This window comes from Leuresthes tenuis, unplaced genomic scaffold (assembly GCF_036924035.1).
Source record: "Leuresthes tenuis unplaced genomic scaffold, fLeuTen1.0.hap1 SCAF_11, whole genome shotgun sequence".
Lineage (NCBI taxonomy): Eukaryota > Metazoa > Chordata > Actinopteri > Atheriniformes > Atherinopsidae > Leuresthes > Leuresthes tenuis.
The window spans coordinates 21,060,105-21,078,643 of NW_027325365.1; the positions used below are offsets into that span (position 1 = coordinate 21,060,105).

Genomic DNA, 18,539 nt, shown 5'->3' on the forward strand with positions numbered 1-18,539 from the left:
ACTATTATCAACTATGGGCCGCTGGCGCCCATTTCAGACAGGGACAACACTGTGTTGACCTGACAGCCTCCTGCCCCGCTGCCTTCGGTGCACAGGAAGGCCAGCTTCCTGTTTTTCTGCCCCATCAGTTTGGAGGACAAAAGCTCAATGCAGGATTGACACAGAAGCACAATCAGCAACCGGCAAACGTCAGCCCCTCAGAGCACACACCTACACACTGTAACAGTCATACACACACCCAGGTGAAGATGGTTAATTTCAGTAAATCATTATCCATAACAAGCATAATCAACACTGCCCTGTGCTGAGCCAGTAAGCCATCAAGGGCACTTTTATGTCATGTTTCATCATTTGACTTCTCATTTGAGCAAGAGTGTAAAACTTGGTACGTGCAATTATTTTCAAGAAATGACAAATACGTGTTTTTTGTGCTCCTTTTTTGTGTCTTCAGCATACAAATCTTTCTGATGTAACTACAACACATTCTCATGTTATTGCACATGAATAGCATACTTTTATGTCACTTTTTTGTGCGCTATTTATACAAGCTGAAAACCTGCAACCAATACAAAAGACTTAAGGACAAAAAAAGAGAACATCTTGTTCAACTATTGAGTTACAGAACTGAAGAAGAAAGATTGTGCAGGGAAGTAGAAAGAGAACGAGGCGCCGCTCACATCCCGCCATTGTCCAGCTTCCTAATGGTTTCAGAACCAGGGCTTCCTCAGGACACAAGGACAGGGCAGTTGGTTAACGTAAAAAAGAGCGAACACACTCAGATTAGTAAATCAGCACCAACTTATATAGAAAATGTAATGAGTTGGCTGTCCAAAATAGGTATTTTTGTGGATTTGGAATAACTCATTTGTCCTCATTATCAACAACAACTAATAGACTACTTAAATAAAGTTGCATTCTTAGATTATATGTATTCTGTAATGACCCTATAATGGAATCCTAATTCTGTCTTCTTTTTTTTAATATGCAAAGTTTCACCTTCTTACCGTATCAAATGTATTTTTCTGTGTTCATTTTTAATCAGCTGCTGCCGTCTTTTAATTTTCCAACCACTGCTGTTGCTTTCAACCACTTTGAATTGTTTTTGTTTGATTAATGGCTGCGATGGAGAGAACGGATGCGTGTTTCACTGTAACACGGAGATATTTCCACATTGATACCACTGAACTCCTTTAAGACAAACAGAACATCGAACGGCACAGCAGTTTTGCTTATAATCCTTAAACAAGTGGAGACCAAGTTAGAGCTACTCTGTATTTGAGCTGTAATGGCTTGCATAACTTCAAAGGCCAGTTACAACACAATTAACCTGACCACCTCAGCAGGATTTCCACCGTAAACAATCCAATTAACTAATTTGCTTACGTCAATTTTCCAGAAGGGGGCGGTGTCATAACAGTTTTAGCAACAAAACCAGCCCCAGCACTATGGAAACAGCAGGATTATTTTGAAAGGTTCTCCAGCTCCATTAAATCATTTTTCATTGTTGCTTCTTGAAAGGTGTCCCGTACGATCCGCATTATTCTGCTGACTATCAAATGGCAAACAATAATTATCCATTCAAAATAACTCCAGATACCGCTTGTCTCACTGTCTGCCCCTACCTGGAGTATAAATGAATTTAGTAGAGACACTTAACACTTATTGAAGTGTGCTGTAGGATGTTGTGTCCCCATGGCTTTCACAACAGCCCAGAGTGACGTCGCTAACATAGGATGAAACGGAGAGTAGTCAAGTCACCTTAAGAGCATTACAGAAGAACCGTAAATGGTGTGTTTTCCTTTCACAATACAACCACAAGGACCATTCTTAGTTATTTTCTAAGTTTTAAAATAAAGGCTTTTATACAAGAGTCTATCGATGTGACAGTAGAATATTTACAATGGTTTTTGTATCATGTTGTGTTAACACTAGTAGCTACTGCATGGATGAAGCACAATTTAGTGAAAGTTCTTGTTACATCAGCTGCTTAGTGCTTGGATGTCATGGTGATACTTTCTGTAAAACTTTTCTGTAATTTTTTTTTTTAAGAAACAGAAATATTTAGTTTCTGTTCAAATTTAATTACGTGTATCATTCAAATGGTTGGGTTGTTTAGTTATTCACACATATATAATTGAGTCTCGAATGGCCGTTTTATGATCTGATTGAACTGCATTACATGAATTCAAGTCAGCTGGACTGTATGCAATTGGATTGAATTTGGTTTAATTGATTTGGCACCATACAAACGAACTGTTTTGATGTGGAAATTTTTTTTCTCATTTGTGCCTTTATTTAATGTGTTTTCATCCATTTATGGTATAAGAGAAAAGTCAATCAAATAAAGATCTTTCGAGCGTTCAATTCGTTTTATTTTGAAAGCAGAGACTGCAAAGTGTATCCGGCGTTTCTGTTGACAGCGCGTGAGAAGCGCACGGGGACACGCCAGGGGAGCGCGGCGGAGCTTGAGGATCAGCCGGGAGCGAAAATGTGAAGGTGGAATGCAAGTGAGCAGCGTCGTTTTTTTTTTGTGACTGGCGTCTGTTTCACTGGGGGGAAAAAAAAAGAACAAAAAAAAAAACACACACACAACCGACGTTCACACAGCAAGAACGGGAGCTTTTCTTTTGGATGTCACAGCTAATTACGGGAATTATCCTCGCTTGAATTTCTTCCATTATATTTTTGTATCTCTCTTTCTGTCAGCGCTCGCCTTCTCATGAGATTCACTGGAAGCAGTGTTGTTGACAGTGAGGAGCATCATTTGCATTCACTGGTTATTCATTTTCAACTAAACCATATTGAATCAGTAAACTACCGCGTGTAGATTTCCTCGTGCTTTATGGGATTATTTTTGACGGAGCAGCTTTGTTTTGGATAAGAGGACGGTGGGCATCATGAGTTCCAGTGGTAAGTCCATTCTTGCGCGCTTTATCTGTTGGCTTGGGGTGCAAGGATAACGCAAAAAACTATCAAACAACAGCCTTAGCCTGCACTTTATTATATTATATTATAGATAATAAGCATCTTCAATTTTTAATTTAATTGCCTCTAATGGACACTTTATTTTCAATGTAGTAAAGAAAAATATGGCACTAATGTGATGATCCTTGCAGAGCCCTTTCAGTGGATCTGGAACAGGATAGTAGAGCTAATTGTATCTGGAGGTCAAAGTGGCTTTTGCCCAGAGTTCATCCATCAAGGAACATTTTTTGAATTCTTTATTCACATGCCAGCTATGGCTTGGACCCCGTCGATGTCTTCTGCTTCTTCGTTATGCTACTTTTCTTTCATCTTCTTCTCGCCCCCTTCATCATCTTTTCTGCCACTCTCAGAGGAGCTCGCAGGTTTTCAGCTCTTACCCCCTTGTAAAAGCTCACCTGTCTGCACACACATTCATTGCTGGATCAAGAAGCCCTTCAGCTGGGGTTTCTCTGACCTGACCACCGTTGGCCTCTTGGAGTTTATATGCGTTGCAGCATGTGACATAAAACTCTGACAGCCGGAGGGCTCCTGTCATCCTTACCCTGGAACGACCTGGGGACAGTTATGCTAAGCTGACCTTGTGTCAGCTGACTCTGACCCTGATCCTCTGTCCGCTGAATCAGGGCTTTCCCTTTGTGGCTGTGGGGTGGGTGTGGGGGTCAGATGTTTGAGCATGTGAGAACATATGCACAACGCTACTTTGTTGTGTTCACAAGTCAACACACGTTGATATCCAGGTCAGACTGAGGATTTCAGCGTTTACATTTTAAGAAACCCCTGTCCCCAGGTTGTCTGTGAGGCTGGTAGGAGCTGATGTACACCTGGTGCTCAGAGAACTTATGGTGTCAGGCGCTTCCTGTCCACCCTCCGGTATTACTGCATCATTCATAATCTAGCCTGTCATTGTGTGGCATTGCATTATTCATTCAGTTCTCTGAACTCAGCTGAGCCTTGCCTGGCTGCCCGTTTCACATCTGTATGTGGCAGGAGTGGCGCTGCTCCTCCTCGTGCTCTGAGAAAATGAGAACAATTCTTTTGTTAATCTTCAGAATGCTTTTCTCTTCGAACACATAGGGGGGAGGCGCACACGCAGTCAACATGTGGAGAGCTGTCACAAGCTGTTGTGGCGCACAAGCATGTGCTCAAACAGGACTCCACACATACATGAGCTATGTGTCAACGAGGGGTGGCATGTGATGTGTGCTTGTGTGAACCTGGAGTATTTGTCTGTAATAAACAGTGTTTTTGTGTGTCAGCATTGTCACGGGTAGCAGATGGTGGTGTGACATGTGTCTGGCTTAAGGCTTAGAAACACAGAGCTGTAGAGAGAACATCTCTTCTCCTCTCCTTTCACTGTCAATCTAGCATATGTTCCCCTCAGCCTTCAATGCTCTCAAGGTTTGGGCATGACTGGGCCTGTTAGGCTGTGCTGTGTACTGTGTTTTCCGCTGTACTGGTGATAGCCCAGAGGCCATTGGCACATGCAGAGCAATTACAAACAGTTCTGACTGTCTATCTCCATCTTCAGGGTCCTCTGTCTGTCATGGTCACTGGGCTGTGTGTGTCTGGTCCAACACCTCATTTTCTGCCTGGCTGGTAGATAAGGCAGAGCATTGGGAAAAGCAGGTCTTTTTTTCTTTTTTTTTTTTTTTGTCTGGAAAAACGTTACATAATAAGGTGTACAGAAAATTAAAAAAAAAAAAAAAAAGCTTCTGCAAATTAGAATTATAGATTTTGAGATTTTTCTTTGGGACAGGCCACATACAGTTTGGCTGTTTCAGGGGAGTGATAAAACACATGTTGATCAATATACAGATCATTGAGCTCTGGGACCTTAGGGGATCTGCAGAGCCATATATCAAAGGCAGTGCTGACACTCTGCTCCGTAGAGCAACATTCTTGGCTATCAGACAAAAAACATTCAGAAGCAATGGAGGAATTTTGTGTAACATGTTTTATGTTCCTCAACAGACACGACCATTTCGCTGACTTAGCTTTCAAAAGTTGGGCTGCATATCATGCAACTTAACCGTCGCATTGGTTTGATTGTTGCGGATACAATTAAAATCTCCATTTTTCTGTCATGATAACTTATTTGTTTAGATGATGTATTGTCTCAGAAATGATTGCAATAAAATAATATTGTTGTCATTTTAGGGATGTGATAATAATTATTTCAAGGTAATAATGATAATAATATAGTATCAAACTGATGTAAGTACACCCTGTCAAGATGAGATGAACTCTTAATTATTTTCTTTGTTTTGCTGTATTACTCAACTGTATGGGTACAGAAAATTGGGAGCTGACTACGTTTGTAGGGTCTGGTAGCTTCTGGGAACCGAAAGGCAGGAGGTCACAAGTTTAAATGTTGTTGTAAGAATCAAGACTTTCTTTAAGGGTTATGGTTAGACCATCAGTTGTGATGGTTAAGTTTATGCTAAAGCAGAATTTATCAGTCAAAGTCAGATTGATGCTGAGCCTATGGCAAAGGCTTTGTGGGTCACATCCTCATGAACATTTACGCTTGTGCAGTGCTTGTCTGCATTGGTCTGGCAGTTAGTGTCTAGATTTCTGACAGTGTTTCAAACAGTGACATCAAAAACATGTCATTATGTCAAACAACTGCAACTCCAATTGAGGAAAGAAGCTAGAGGACTGTGTTTGTGGGTGTTTTTTTTTTTTTACATTTTTAAATTTTAAAAAAATGGGAGGACAGGCAGAGGACTGGCAGACCTTTCAGAACTTTAAATTTAATTTAAGGACCTACCAAGACCTTGTAATGAGGACAATGGGGTGGATGATGCACGTATGCAGTGAGCTTTGAGCCACGCGCAGTCATGGAATTTGAGATTGAGACCAACATATGACATATGACCAACGATTTCTTCACTTTCTTCACTTAAAAACACGATAACACTTATCTGAATCACCTTTGTCACATACTGGTTGGATTTAAGCAATAACATTACTTGGTTAGGGTTAAAATACATGATTTTTTTATGGGACTTTGACAGTCATGAAGGCCATTTTTACATTTCACATCACAACAGAGGTTGCATATTCTTTTAACGTGATTTTTGGCCAGCAGAACAGAACAGATGTCTCATATGCACAATTTGGAGAGGACAGTCTAATAAACTTGCTTTGCTTTAAACCTAATTTGCTATTGAGAAGATTCATATTTGGCTGCTCGTTCCTTGTTGGAATTTAAATAAAGGACCAAAGAGGGGAATTTTTGAGTTTGTGTAAGCAACAAAATTCAAATAAACCAAGTATTCAAGATAGAATTCACAATGTTGTTTTTTTTAATAATGAATTATTATCACAGATAAATTGAATTAAGTACAAGGCAAAGGTCCAGAGAAAGGTATCTTAGCTAAGTAGTTCTCTTGTCCATCCTAAATAGTTCACTGATAGAAATGGTCCTCCTCAGGTTCAGCTTCCAGAAGAGATGAAAATGGATAAATATTAATGTTCATGGGACAACTAGGCCTTAGAGTATATGATGGATTTTTTTAGTATATGTTCAGACTTTCACTGTCTGCTTTGCTTTCTGCGTTTTATGAGAAAAATCAACTGAAACAAAGATAGAGGAGAGCCATATTATTTATGATTCCCACGCTTACGCCTCATCTTCTGCTCAGTCCAAACACAAGCTAAATGCCATTCATCACTCCATGAAGCCAGACGCCTTAGTTCTTAGAGAACAAAAGGTGGGAGACAACGATGCACAGATGCAAACGCAGATGCCGGCATGTCCTGATGAATATTCATGTACAGTCGCGTACAGCTGGAGCTGTGCATTTACGGGCCGATGCAAAATCAAGCACATGGTTTTGTTGTACATTTCTAGCTACAATCATGGCGGTTTTTACACCAGCGCTCAGTTGATTTTGTACGTCAGTAAAAGCTACTGTAGAACGGAAATTTTTAAGACATCAAATTTGATTGATCTTTTGAATATAAAATGTTTTTTCTTCATCTGAATGAACACCTTATAGGGCAGTCTGATACAGGTCATTATCACACCACTGTTTTGTCCTCGAGGATGCTGTGTCCATGACCTTGGCTTCTGGTACGACTGAGTGATCATTCAGACTGTCAGTAACAGTCTGACCCTCCTTTCTTTCTCTGTGGAGTGACAGCATGTTTGTGTTACCACTGCACACTCTGATGGATGCTCCTACCCAAGGTCCTGATGGAGATGAAGATAGATAAGGGGGGGGGGGGGGGTTTGGAGGGCCCTGATCAATGGCTACATTGGATTACTGACACGGATGATAGATGTTCTTACTCCTTTGCTCTTTTTATAAAGAGATACAATGATTAGAAGAGTAAATTATTATTCCATCTGCAGAAAATGTATTGATTTTAGAATCCAGTGATGATATTAGTTTTTTAAATATAAATTGCCAAACATTTGATTGTTCTGCCATGTCTAATGTACAGATATGTTGCTTTTCTTTGGCACACCTGATACAGAACTTGCATCATGTGTGGACCGTAGATCAGATAAAACAAGACATTTGACGACATCAGTTATGGATGTGGGGGATTATAAGGTATTTTCTGTATTTTGGTTGATTGCACCAAAATAAACCTTTTATACCTTCTATAATGCTTTTATGTTGAGGAAGTTGTTTAAGTGGTTTTCATGCAACTCGCACATGTGTTTGTATTTTATATGCAGTTTACTCATCTGTCTATTCTTCAAGTTGTTAAACAGTCTATAGACCAAGTGAAGAAGAACGATAGCAACATAATTTAGACTTATTATACTTGAAAGTGTATGTGAGTAGCACTGTCGCCTCACAGCGAGAGGGTTCCAGGTTTAAATCTCCCGGCTGGGGCCTTTTTGCGTGGAGTCCAAAAACATGCATGTTAGGTTAATTGGTGTCTCTAAAATTGTCCTTAGGAGTGAGTGTGATTGTGTGTGTGGTTGTTTGTCTCGTTGGTCTCTGTGTGGCCCTGTGATGGACTGGCGATCTGTCCATGGTGTACCCCGCCTCTCTCCCAATGACCGCTGGGATAGGCTCCAGCCCCCCCGCAACCCGACCGACGGATAAAGCGGGTATAGAAAATAGATGGATGAAAATTGGGCGAATTTGAATTCATTTTGAAAGAAAAAGTGTTTATATTACTTGCAGATCTTTGAGGGTCAGAAAGTACAAGCTGAAGAGCGATAATCAGTTTCTGTTTAAGATAAGCAGTTTAGTTCTGGTACAGCCTATCCCTAAAACAGATGTTAGTTGGGGAGAGAAAGAGGTTTGACAGTCTCTCGATCCTGAGAGAGACAAGAGAGAGAAAAATGCTCACATTATTCATGTTTTCATTAATTAAAAAAACACAATTGGTCAGTAAGTTTTTATATGTGTCGACCTCTTATTTCTTATCTTATCTTAATTTCTTATCTATGCAGCAGTTGCAAGCAGATGCCGTTTGCATGTTTACCACATTGTAGGTGACATTAGGCTGAAGGAAGACACACGGGGGGGGGGGTTCAGAGTCACTTTAATTCAGTGAGAGTCAGTGTCTGATTGCCATTAGAGTTGTGTAGAACTTTAAGACTGGCCTCACCTTTTGCATAACCGGTATGTGCTACAGTTTTGAAACACCTCAGACTTTCGTTATTACATTCAGCATCGAGCTTAGAAATGCCAAAACCCTTTTTATTTTCTTAACAGCCACAACAGCAGTTTCTCTTAATGGTTTCTTGGAATTAAGTTTGCTACAGTTTAAGAAATGCCTGTAAATCGGTTTACTCACCAGTATGTTTCTAAAATCCATAATGATACCGCACACGTGACTCAACTGCTAATGCCATCTGTTAATGATTAACAGTAAATAACTTGCATATCAGCACAAAAGAGTCTTTTTTAGACAAAGAGACTCCCAACTACTAAGTGAGAACATGAGTGTAGTGTGTTTTTGGATTGATTAACATCCCCTTTTTTCATACAGATTGTTAGTGTGTTCTTAAGGAAGTTTTCCAGAAATAATCTGAAATAACTGCTGAGCAAGCTTGGTTTTTGATAAACGTATCTAACACAACTGACTTAAAGCAGGAGAGTGATAACTAGCAGTGTTTTATTGATATTTTAAATTTTAAAAAAAATTTAATTGGAAAACTGGCCTATGTATTGTTTCTCGTTGATTACCCCCCATACCTGCTCCTCTCACTCACCACAATTCTCCCAGAATCTGTTGTGACTCAACTCCCAGCATGTTCTCCTCTGGGCTGTCAAGTCAGGGGAAGAAATAGCAGCAACCTCTCAGCCCCTGGGGATGCTGTCTGCATCTCCGACCACAGCACTGCTATCACCTGACCACCAGAGGCGGTATTCTCCTGGGGCACTCTGCACTGATGTGGAGTCAGAGAATCACACCTGTAGTCTGGTGGCTATCATTAAAAAGATGACTCAACGCTTGAGTGCAGCAGAAGATGGAGTGATTTTTAAGGAATCTGTAATGGATTGGGACACATAAAAGATTTTGAATAAGCATACAGACAAAGTTAGCCATGCAATGGCTTACTTCCTGAGCTGATTGTATTCATGGATTCTCCGATCTCTGTCTTTTCTGCCATGCACAATTAACAAGATAAACATCTCATTTGTGAGAAACTCAGTTTTTCTCTTGCTAGTGTAGCTTGATACTTATTGAATCTTTCCCTGTAATTTCAGTTTGTGGTGATAATCTTCATGCGACACCTCAGTTTGGTTTGATAATATATGTTTTGTACAACTTTTCTTGGCTGGACTGGGAAGCAGAGGATGCTACATTGTACCAGATGTTTGTTTTGGCCACTTTCAGAGGGTCAGGATGGTAAAGAAGTGTTTTATTTGTTTTCCATAGATGCTGGTACAGGCCTGCATGTTCTGACATTAGTTCCCTTTATCTCTCATTCACACCATATAGGATCAGTGTTGTTTTACGAGAGGAAAAAATACATTTCATGGGAGTGTCATTTGAACCAGCAGCTGGGCACTTATCAGGCAGGGTTGCTGTTACCGGTGGTGCTGCCAGCATTGTGAGCAAAACAATGAACTAACAGAGACTTGAGAGTGGGAGCTGGCGAGTGGGAAATAATCATTCTTGCATATTTTTGGTGCTCACACAACTCCACTGAACAGAAAAATAAGCAATTGTTGTGGCACATGCATTTTTCTTCTTCAGCAATGCATAAATGCCCTCACATGCACTCGTGATATATGGCCAGTTATGGAGGCGTCACTTTGTCAGGATCCTCCAGGCATCGCAACTCAACAGACAGAGGGCTGTTCAGTATTTGTTTTGAATTTGCTGTGTTACCATGCTGAAAATGCTTTAAGGCCAAACAGTGATTTTTCCCCTGTCTCTAAACACGTTGTTTGGTTGCCTGAAGCCTATACAAGCAGATATAACCAAGAACTCGAGTTCTCAAACTCAAGTCTCATGATATAAAATCCTGTGATCCCCACCCCCCAAATCCTCCTTATCTGCATCCTTATACAGACTTAAAAATGAGCTATTCAAAAATACTGTTGGACTTATTTCCCTGGATGCATAATATTGCAGAGGCCAGTGCATCATTGCACAGACACCAAAGAACACCACCAAGCATTAGGCTTTCAGTATTCCCTGAGTGGAGGGCAGGATGGAATGTAGTACTGTCAAACTGAGAATCCAAGTCCTCAGGCTTTCAGATACACACGGTTCTAAGGCTTTTTAAGTATTGTGAGTCCTTAACATTTATCCAGTGAAATTAAATCAGCTGCTCTGACTGAAGCAGCAAAGTCCTTCAGACAGTTATTCATCTTGTCAGTCCAGCTGGTTACCATGCCATTATTCCAACAGAGTTTGAACACCTATGCTTCTTATATCGAGATAAAGATAAATAAGAGACTGCATCCAGCTGTTCCGACACAGAATCAGTATTGTAAGACTTGAGGAAGCATGACAGTTTGTATCTCAGGGGAGGAGATAGACCTTTATATAGCCTCTAATAACCTAAAAGGCTATTGAAATTATTTTTCACAACTCATTCAAAATTAATGTATCATTCTGACCTTTTTTTTCCTACGTGATGGCATTTATTCCAGTAGTGTTAAGGCATTCTATGAGAACTTGCTTTACTGAGTCTGTGAAAATAGCTATCGGTCTTGCAGGAATCTGACATGTAAGCTAATGCATAATGAGGTAAGGGGATCCATCCGCTTTCTCAAGTGGCATTGCAGCATGTGTGTGTGTGTTTGTCATCCAGTATGAGTGTGTAAAAAATGGAGAGAGTGGGAGAGAAAGCCGGGAGCTTACCCAGCTTAGAGGTGTTAGACCTCACAGCTTCAGAACAAGTGTTGACTGAGCTACAGACTGATCTTATTGTGTGAACTCTACACAGTACTGTCTGTGGGACAGTCAGGCCGCAATTCTGGTGATGGACTGTTTCATGAATACATTTGAGAACGATTTGAGTGTATAAAAAGTGAAATTTTGAAATCTTGATGCTGTATTCAATTTTGATTTTGAAATGCTATGATGTAGTTATGTGAATGACAGTAGCTCATGGTGTATGTAATTGACAGTTTTGTATTCAAAATAGTGTTTAAAATAGTATTACTAAAAAGACTATTAATAAGATACTATAAATATATACCTTTTTGTGTTCTGCAGCTTACTATCAAGGCTCAACACGTGGTGAGCAGAGCTCTGGACTAATTCGGTGCCAGAGATGTCGGGAAGCATGCAAAGGAGAAGTGGTTCGAGTCCAAGAAACTCACTTTCATGTCAAGTGTTTCACCTGCACCGGTAAGAAATGGAAACCTTGTCCATAACAGCATAGCACAGGAAGTATTACTCCACAAACAGCCGTTATGATATGCTCAAATGTTACACTGTCCCCACATCTGGGTGGTCATGATCATAAATGTTGCTGAAGTTATATTCTGTAGAAAAGGAATTCCATTTCAGACCGGATTACATCTCTCTTGGCCACATCCTCACCCTCTATACACACTCCCACACACACACTTTTACAGATACACTGTAAGCACTCAATCTCCTCTTGCACATGCTGAGTGCTACTATTAGCCCACGGTGGGGATTGGAATGGATCAGAGGTGCCTTGCAGGGCACACTGGCTCCTGCTAAGGTAGCTTGTTGTTGTGTCGGAAACTTATAGAGGATTTGCCTTTTTTGCTTGTACACAGTGGCCTAATGAGACTGAATTAACTAGCCCTGCACTGCTACATGCTACTGGTGACCTATAATCGAAACAGTGGTGACATAATCACATAGCCTGTTAGGGCAGGATTAATTCTGAATACTTGTAATGCTGTAAAGCTAATTTGCTCCCTATTGCGCTCACTAACAACCATATTCTTGGGTTATTGGTTTGTTTACAGGTTACATGGTTCAAATATTTGAGAAATGATCACAGTGTCAAGACAAAATTTTGTGTTTAAAGTACAGGCTAAATGCATGTAATTTATGAAAAATAACTATGAAATTTATTGATGTTACTGGTAATTATATCGACGTCAGCAAAGACTTTTTTCTCACACGTTTTAGATGTGTAAAGTAAAAACTTTCTTGAAAAATTTAGGAAATGTGAAAAATTGTCATGTTTAGTAAGGGTCTTTTCCAAAATGTGACTCCCATTTGTAGGATTGGTAGAATTGTTAGACTTGAGGGGATAAATATGTATATATAGGGAGAGAGAGAGATCTATATATTATAATTTTATATGGTGTCACTTTTGCACCAGGCATACATTTATTTTGTCCTTATTTTCTCAAACAAAAAAACTTACGCCTTGCCTTGCATTAGTGCGTGCACAGTGCCCATCAAGCGATGAGGTGTAAGATTATTTATATATAGTGTTTGCTCAAACTGCTATGAATTTTTTTTAGTTGTTTTGAATGGTGAAAAAAAATTCACTCCTCTGCAGCTGCCTTCTTAATTGGTGTTAGCTTAGCTCCTTATCAGCCCTTTTCCTCCAAAAAATCCTAAATATCCCTTTACAGTTAGTGTTGCAAGGGTATTTGTACTTGTGCAAATTTGAAATCAAAAAGAGCTATTTGTCTATTATTTGTCATGTTGCAGTACAGCCTGCAGCAACTGTGCTCAATATGATAAATATTGTAGATATCATATTAATGGCTCCATTAAAGCAAAGAGATTTAAATCATGCATTTATGTCAAGGAAACGCATGTAGGCAACATAAACCAAGATATATATTCCTAAATGAGCAGGCAGTGAAAATGAATTTCAAATATTATAGTGGATACTCTGCATTAAAGGATACTCTCCTGTCAACAGTTGTTAGTACAAAAATATGTTCAAATTAGAGATGCAAATTCACAAAGCTGGGTTTCTCCCTTTTCCTGGCTGCTGTCAGCACGAACTTCTCAGTATAATGTTCTATTATGTTTTTCACAATTTGATTCCAGTGCCCATTGTAAATCATTCAGGCAGGCGTACATGAACATACTTCTTTTGTTTTGATAAGAAAGTTTTTTACTGTCAATACTTAAAATGCCTGAAGATGGACATTTTTACAGTTGTGATGTTCCCCGGCGGTCTTTGGAAGCCTACAGAAAGAAGGGTGTTTATTACTATCCGGGCTGCACTCTCACTGTCTTACAGCACCCAGATGTTCTACAGTACATTAGTTTATGAAAGGCTATTCATCAGAGGGTTGCTGTTACCTGTTTCCCATGTATAGTCACACACATGAAAACTCATGTAAAGTATATAAGTGTGTGCATCCATACATGTGATACATGTGTGTACAATCACAGTGGTTGTGAGGGGTTGCTGTGGTAACGGTGTGAAGGGGCACCTGGGCCGTGGTTGGTGGATATTCTCAGCATCTCTAAGGTACTATTAACCAATCGGAGAGCTCTATTCTGTGCCCCAGAGAAAGAGGGGGGGTGCACCGAAAGCGGGCAGAGAAGATAAGAAGAGGGGGGATGGGGGTGCTGTTTGTGTCGCCCAAACATTACATCACCACTTCAGTATGATATCAATGAGTCTCACATTCTCTTTTTTCCTTTTCCTCACACTTAGAGCAGAGGTACAGTAATGGAACACTGCCATTGGTCGTATATCGTATTGGTCGTTAGAGCACCTACTAGACAGCTGTCCCCTTTCATGTTCCAGAGAGTTCTCCTCGTTCCATGAGGTGATGATGGGGTGCTATTGTGCAGCCAGACCCTGCCTCATCCCTACCCATAATATGCACGCTCGTATGGGCTTCTGCACAGCCAGCAGTTTTCTAAAGCTGTTATTGTTCAGTGTATAGAGCCCTTCCTCACACAAACATGTTGCATGTTCCTTTGAACTTTATAAACTTGGTCTACTCTTTGTTATCTGGGACTCTAGTCTCTGCTTTTGATCACTTATTGCTATCATTTCTTAGACTTTGAATGAAATAGTGGCATTTTCTGTATTTTATTCTATCTATCTATTCTTTCTGTCTATCTGGTGCTTTTTTAAAGGATTTTCTTCCTCTCTTTTTGCATAAATTTTTGGTATTCCCTTCTCTTTCTCGATGATTGTCATTCAAGCATGAAATCAATTTCTCAACTTGGGACAGGATGACATTGGCATGTGGGATGTGTGATTTGGAGGCTTACGGCTAAACTTATTATGCCAATGTACCACATGGAAAAGCTGCTACTAGCAGCCAAGAGCCTCATCTGTTACACATGTTTATGGACTCTGTGATTGGGATGCATTTACCAATTGATTTTGTTCTTCACTGTGCATTTTTTTCCATCCTGAAAGCTGGGTACAGCTTGTGTACCCAGTTTAATGACCTTGACCAGTAATATTTTGCATGCCTCAGTCTGTCTTCATTACCACTGCAAAGCCATGACATAAAATCATAGTTATTTCCTTTTTTCCTACTCCTCCCCCATTCTTCCTTTTATTTCAGTCTCATTTTTCATCAAAAGGGCTGAGTATGCCCCTCTGTACAGATCATGATCATTCAGTCTTAAATGGGCAGACATGCTCAGAGTTACTTTGACACACAATCACAGCAGTGAAAATACATACAGCCACACCATCCATCATTTCATCCTCCCTCTGTGAAGCCATGTTACTGTCTGTCTGCCACATTATCATAATTCCTTTCTCATACATTAGTCAGAGGGGGAGCAGATCACTAATCATATGCATTTAACCTCATTTCAACTTATTATTCTGTAGCTGGCTGTGGCATGAAGAGGCAGCCAAGAAGGAAAATCTGGAAGATGCTGAAGACATAAAACAACTCTTCTCGTCTGATGCATGAACTCCAGACAAAGAGATGGCAGAGGGGATGTATCTGTGGGTTATCTGGATCCCATAGCTCTTCTATGTGCAGCACCAGACTGTCAAGTATGGACAATGTGGTGTTATGTTACATGTGTATGGGCTGACTCGTGCATAGTGCTCCAGTGACATAGTGACCACATTTACCAAGCCTCCAAAGCATAATTGGCGCTCTGTATTCTGGCAAATCCAGCAGGGCCTGCCTTTGCCAGAAGCACAAAGCTCACTTACACATCACATGCAAAGGACAAAATAGGTGCATGTTTCCCTTGCAGCCTACTCACATTCTAGAAAACACCACAAAAGCAAAAAAGCAAATATACTAGAAGGGAAAGGCAGACACAAACACAGACAAATTCACATATAAACTTCCAAGCTGCTCCCTGTAGTTATTTATTTTTGGAGACAAAACTGATTTCTTTCATAGACCAGTGCTGCAGGGATTCACAGATTTACACACACAGGTTAGATAAATAACTGACTACTCTGCAAATGTTCCATTTTTTGCTTGTATTCTCACCAGGGCTCTTATAAAACTGCAGCATGTTTGACTCTATCTCTGCAGACCTGTTTCAGGCAGTCCATTCTCCCTCTGGTGCATTAGCTCCCACTTCTCCACCTTGATGTTATTAACATCAACCTACTGTACTACACCGTTATCGCTCTCTGAAGGCAAGGGGGAAACAGGAGAGAACGAAAAGAAAAAGACAAATGGGGACAAATAAAGAGGAAAAGAAAGAAAGCAAGGTTATTTGGAGAAACAGAAAGAGAGACAAAAAGAGAAAGAGAGAAAAAACATGGGGGGGTTACAGGGAAGGGGAGCTTCCTGTAGCTATAGCAACCGCTGGTACACTGGTCCAATCATCACTCCAATGTGTGGTTGCTAGGGAGAGATTCCGGCAGAGGCAAAAGGGAGCGCGGCGAGAAGAGGAGCTTTTCCCTGATGACTCCTCTGGATTCGAGAGAGATGACAGGGATTATTCGTCTGCATGTATCTCCCAAGTGTCATCGTCTTTAAGGGATTTCACACGCTGAGGCCCAGCAAATTGTCTGGAAGTGTGCTTGTGTATGTCTGTGTGTGTGCCACAATATGTGACCCGCTTAGGTGAGCAAGAGTCTGGCTTAGAGAGAGAAGGATTTCTGGATGATATAGACCATCATTATGTGGCAAACCCTGCGGTGTTGCACAAACAAACACATACATATATTTTCATTGCTTATTAGAGAGCCATCTTTAGCAGTGTGATTATCTGTGTGCATCTCATTCACGCCTATTTTCCCCTCAGCTGAGTCTCTTATCAGCTCTCAGAGGGTTAAAAGCTGAAGGCCTCGGGAGCGGGTCTGCTCTGCTGGTATGAAGGGACTCCACTGGGCAGCCATCTGTCTATATCCACTAAAGCAGCCAAATATGAGGGGAACCCTGTCACTGATGCTCAGTTTCTTTCTTTCATAGCTCTTAGAAGCCTGTCTCCCTCTCGTTTTGGCCCTTTCAGTGACAACTCCCTCTGTTTTCTGTGACTGGTATTCTTTAGTCATGCTAGGCACAGAGGACGCATGTCTTGGTTACACATTCCATCACTTTTGTTCATGTTAAAATATCTCATAAAAGATTGGCTGGATTTTTAATATTTTGCACAGATTTTGTTGATGAGTCCCCTGTGATTTTACTCATGGATTGACACAAAATTTTGTATGTACTCCATAGTCATTCTCACCAGACACCGGATACCATTGACCTCAACAGCATTGCTACTGTAATAGCCTTTGCTGAAAACAAGGTTTGAAAAAATCCATCCATTCTTTTTTAAAGTGCCATCATCAGTTATGAATTTGACTAATACTTTGGTTCATTACCAAACACCTCTCCTAAAATGAGCTGAAAACCCATTGCAAATTACAACAAAGTTGTTGCTAATGTGTTAATCCTAATGGTAAATGCTGGAGAAAAATGTGCTAAAGATGAACATGTTAACATCTGTATCCCCGTAAGTCTGCGAGCATGCTGACATTGGTTTTTGGCTCAAGCACAGTGCCACACAGAGCTGCTAATGTGGCTGTAGACTTTAGTTTCTCTCCTCTTCCTGTCTGTCTGACCACTTCTTTTTCCACACTGTGATTTGGCACAACTTGAGAAAACACATTATTTACTCTTGAAGTGTTTGCTCCTGTCAGAGGCGCTTAGATCCGGGGGCACAGGAAGAGGGCAGAGGAGCTTCGCCCCTGTGTTTGTAGCATAGATAGAGGGGTGGACAGTACTTTCCCTGATGTAATCTTCCACTGCCCTCCTACATACAAAACCTTTCGCTATATTTTGTTTGGGCTGCCTGCGCTATCCTGGATAAAACATAGAAAATAAGCATAATGTTATTGAAACATTATGAATAAGACAATAAGAATGGACAGTAGGGTTCATTAGAAGTCACACAGAGACTGGAAAAGATTTGGGGAGAGAATCTGGACATTGAAAAAAGGTAACGTTTCACCTCAGTGCAACCCTGTAGTGTTGGGAATAGATGGTGCAAATTGAGACAAAGTGGGGACCTTGTGTTCAGAGCCACAAAGATTTGGAAGATCTTGAAACGGAAAGGCAGAAAGAGAAAGGGAGGAACGGTTGGGGGTGTTGGGGCTATTTTGGGGTTCCGGCCTGGGCCGACTTTGAGAAGGGAATTTTAATTGCATCTGCTGGCTGAAGATAAATACCCAATCAGCCAGACCCCCTGTGGATGCCTAATCAGCGCAGTTCTAATGACCACAGCTGCCTACATGCTGACTTCTAATCACCAGATTTACGATCCCTAGATGCTAACTTCTTATACTGCCAAAAGAGCAATATGCGAGAGAGTAGTAGCACCTTTTAGTTTTAGTCATTATGGTACCATTGAGGGAGCAAATAGGTTAAATTAAGTCTTTGATGTAGTTTAGTTTAGCAAAATTGATTATTTTTGGTTTAGGAACATAAAATCTGACTTTTTCTTTGTAAAATAATACAGTATGTACTTATAACATGAAAACTTTATAGTAACTTGAGGACTTCTACATAACCATTTTTTATCAGCTACTTTGCATGTTTTCCCAGGGGTAGCTTCATGAAGTCCCGCAAGACCTTTCACAGGACAGTAAAACAGACCATACTGGTTCTAACATGTTTTTTTATGGGTAGCTGTCCGCACCATGTGGTGTTGGTTGTGCAGTTATAGCCAAAACCTTTTTTCTTGAAGCCAAGCAAAGCCACAGCCCTGCAGCAGCAGGGACA

The 18,539-nt window shown here is 40.6% G+C and overlaps 1 protein-coding gene across 4 annotated transcripts in view; it reads left to right on the forward strand.

The window, feature by feature from the left end:
* Window positions 1-2,450: 2,450 nt before the first annotated feature.
* ablim3 (actin binding LIM protein family, member 3) overlaps window positions 2,451-18,539 on the forward strand; it is a 43,885-nt gene continuing 27,796 nt past the window's right edge. For all 4 annotated transcript variants that reach the window (XM_072396053.1, XM_072396050.1, XM_072396051.1 and 1 more), the window contains exons 1-2: window positions 2,451-2,910; window positions 11,638-11,772. In XM_072396053.1, the coding sequence (XP_072252154.1) occupies window positions 2,898-2,910; window positions 11,638-11,772 (148 nt within the window). In that variant the 5' untranslated portion in view covers window positions 2,451-2,897. The remainder of the gene's footprint in view (window positions 2,911-11,637; window positions 11,773-18,539) is intronic.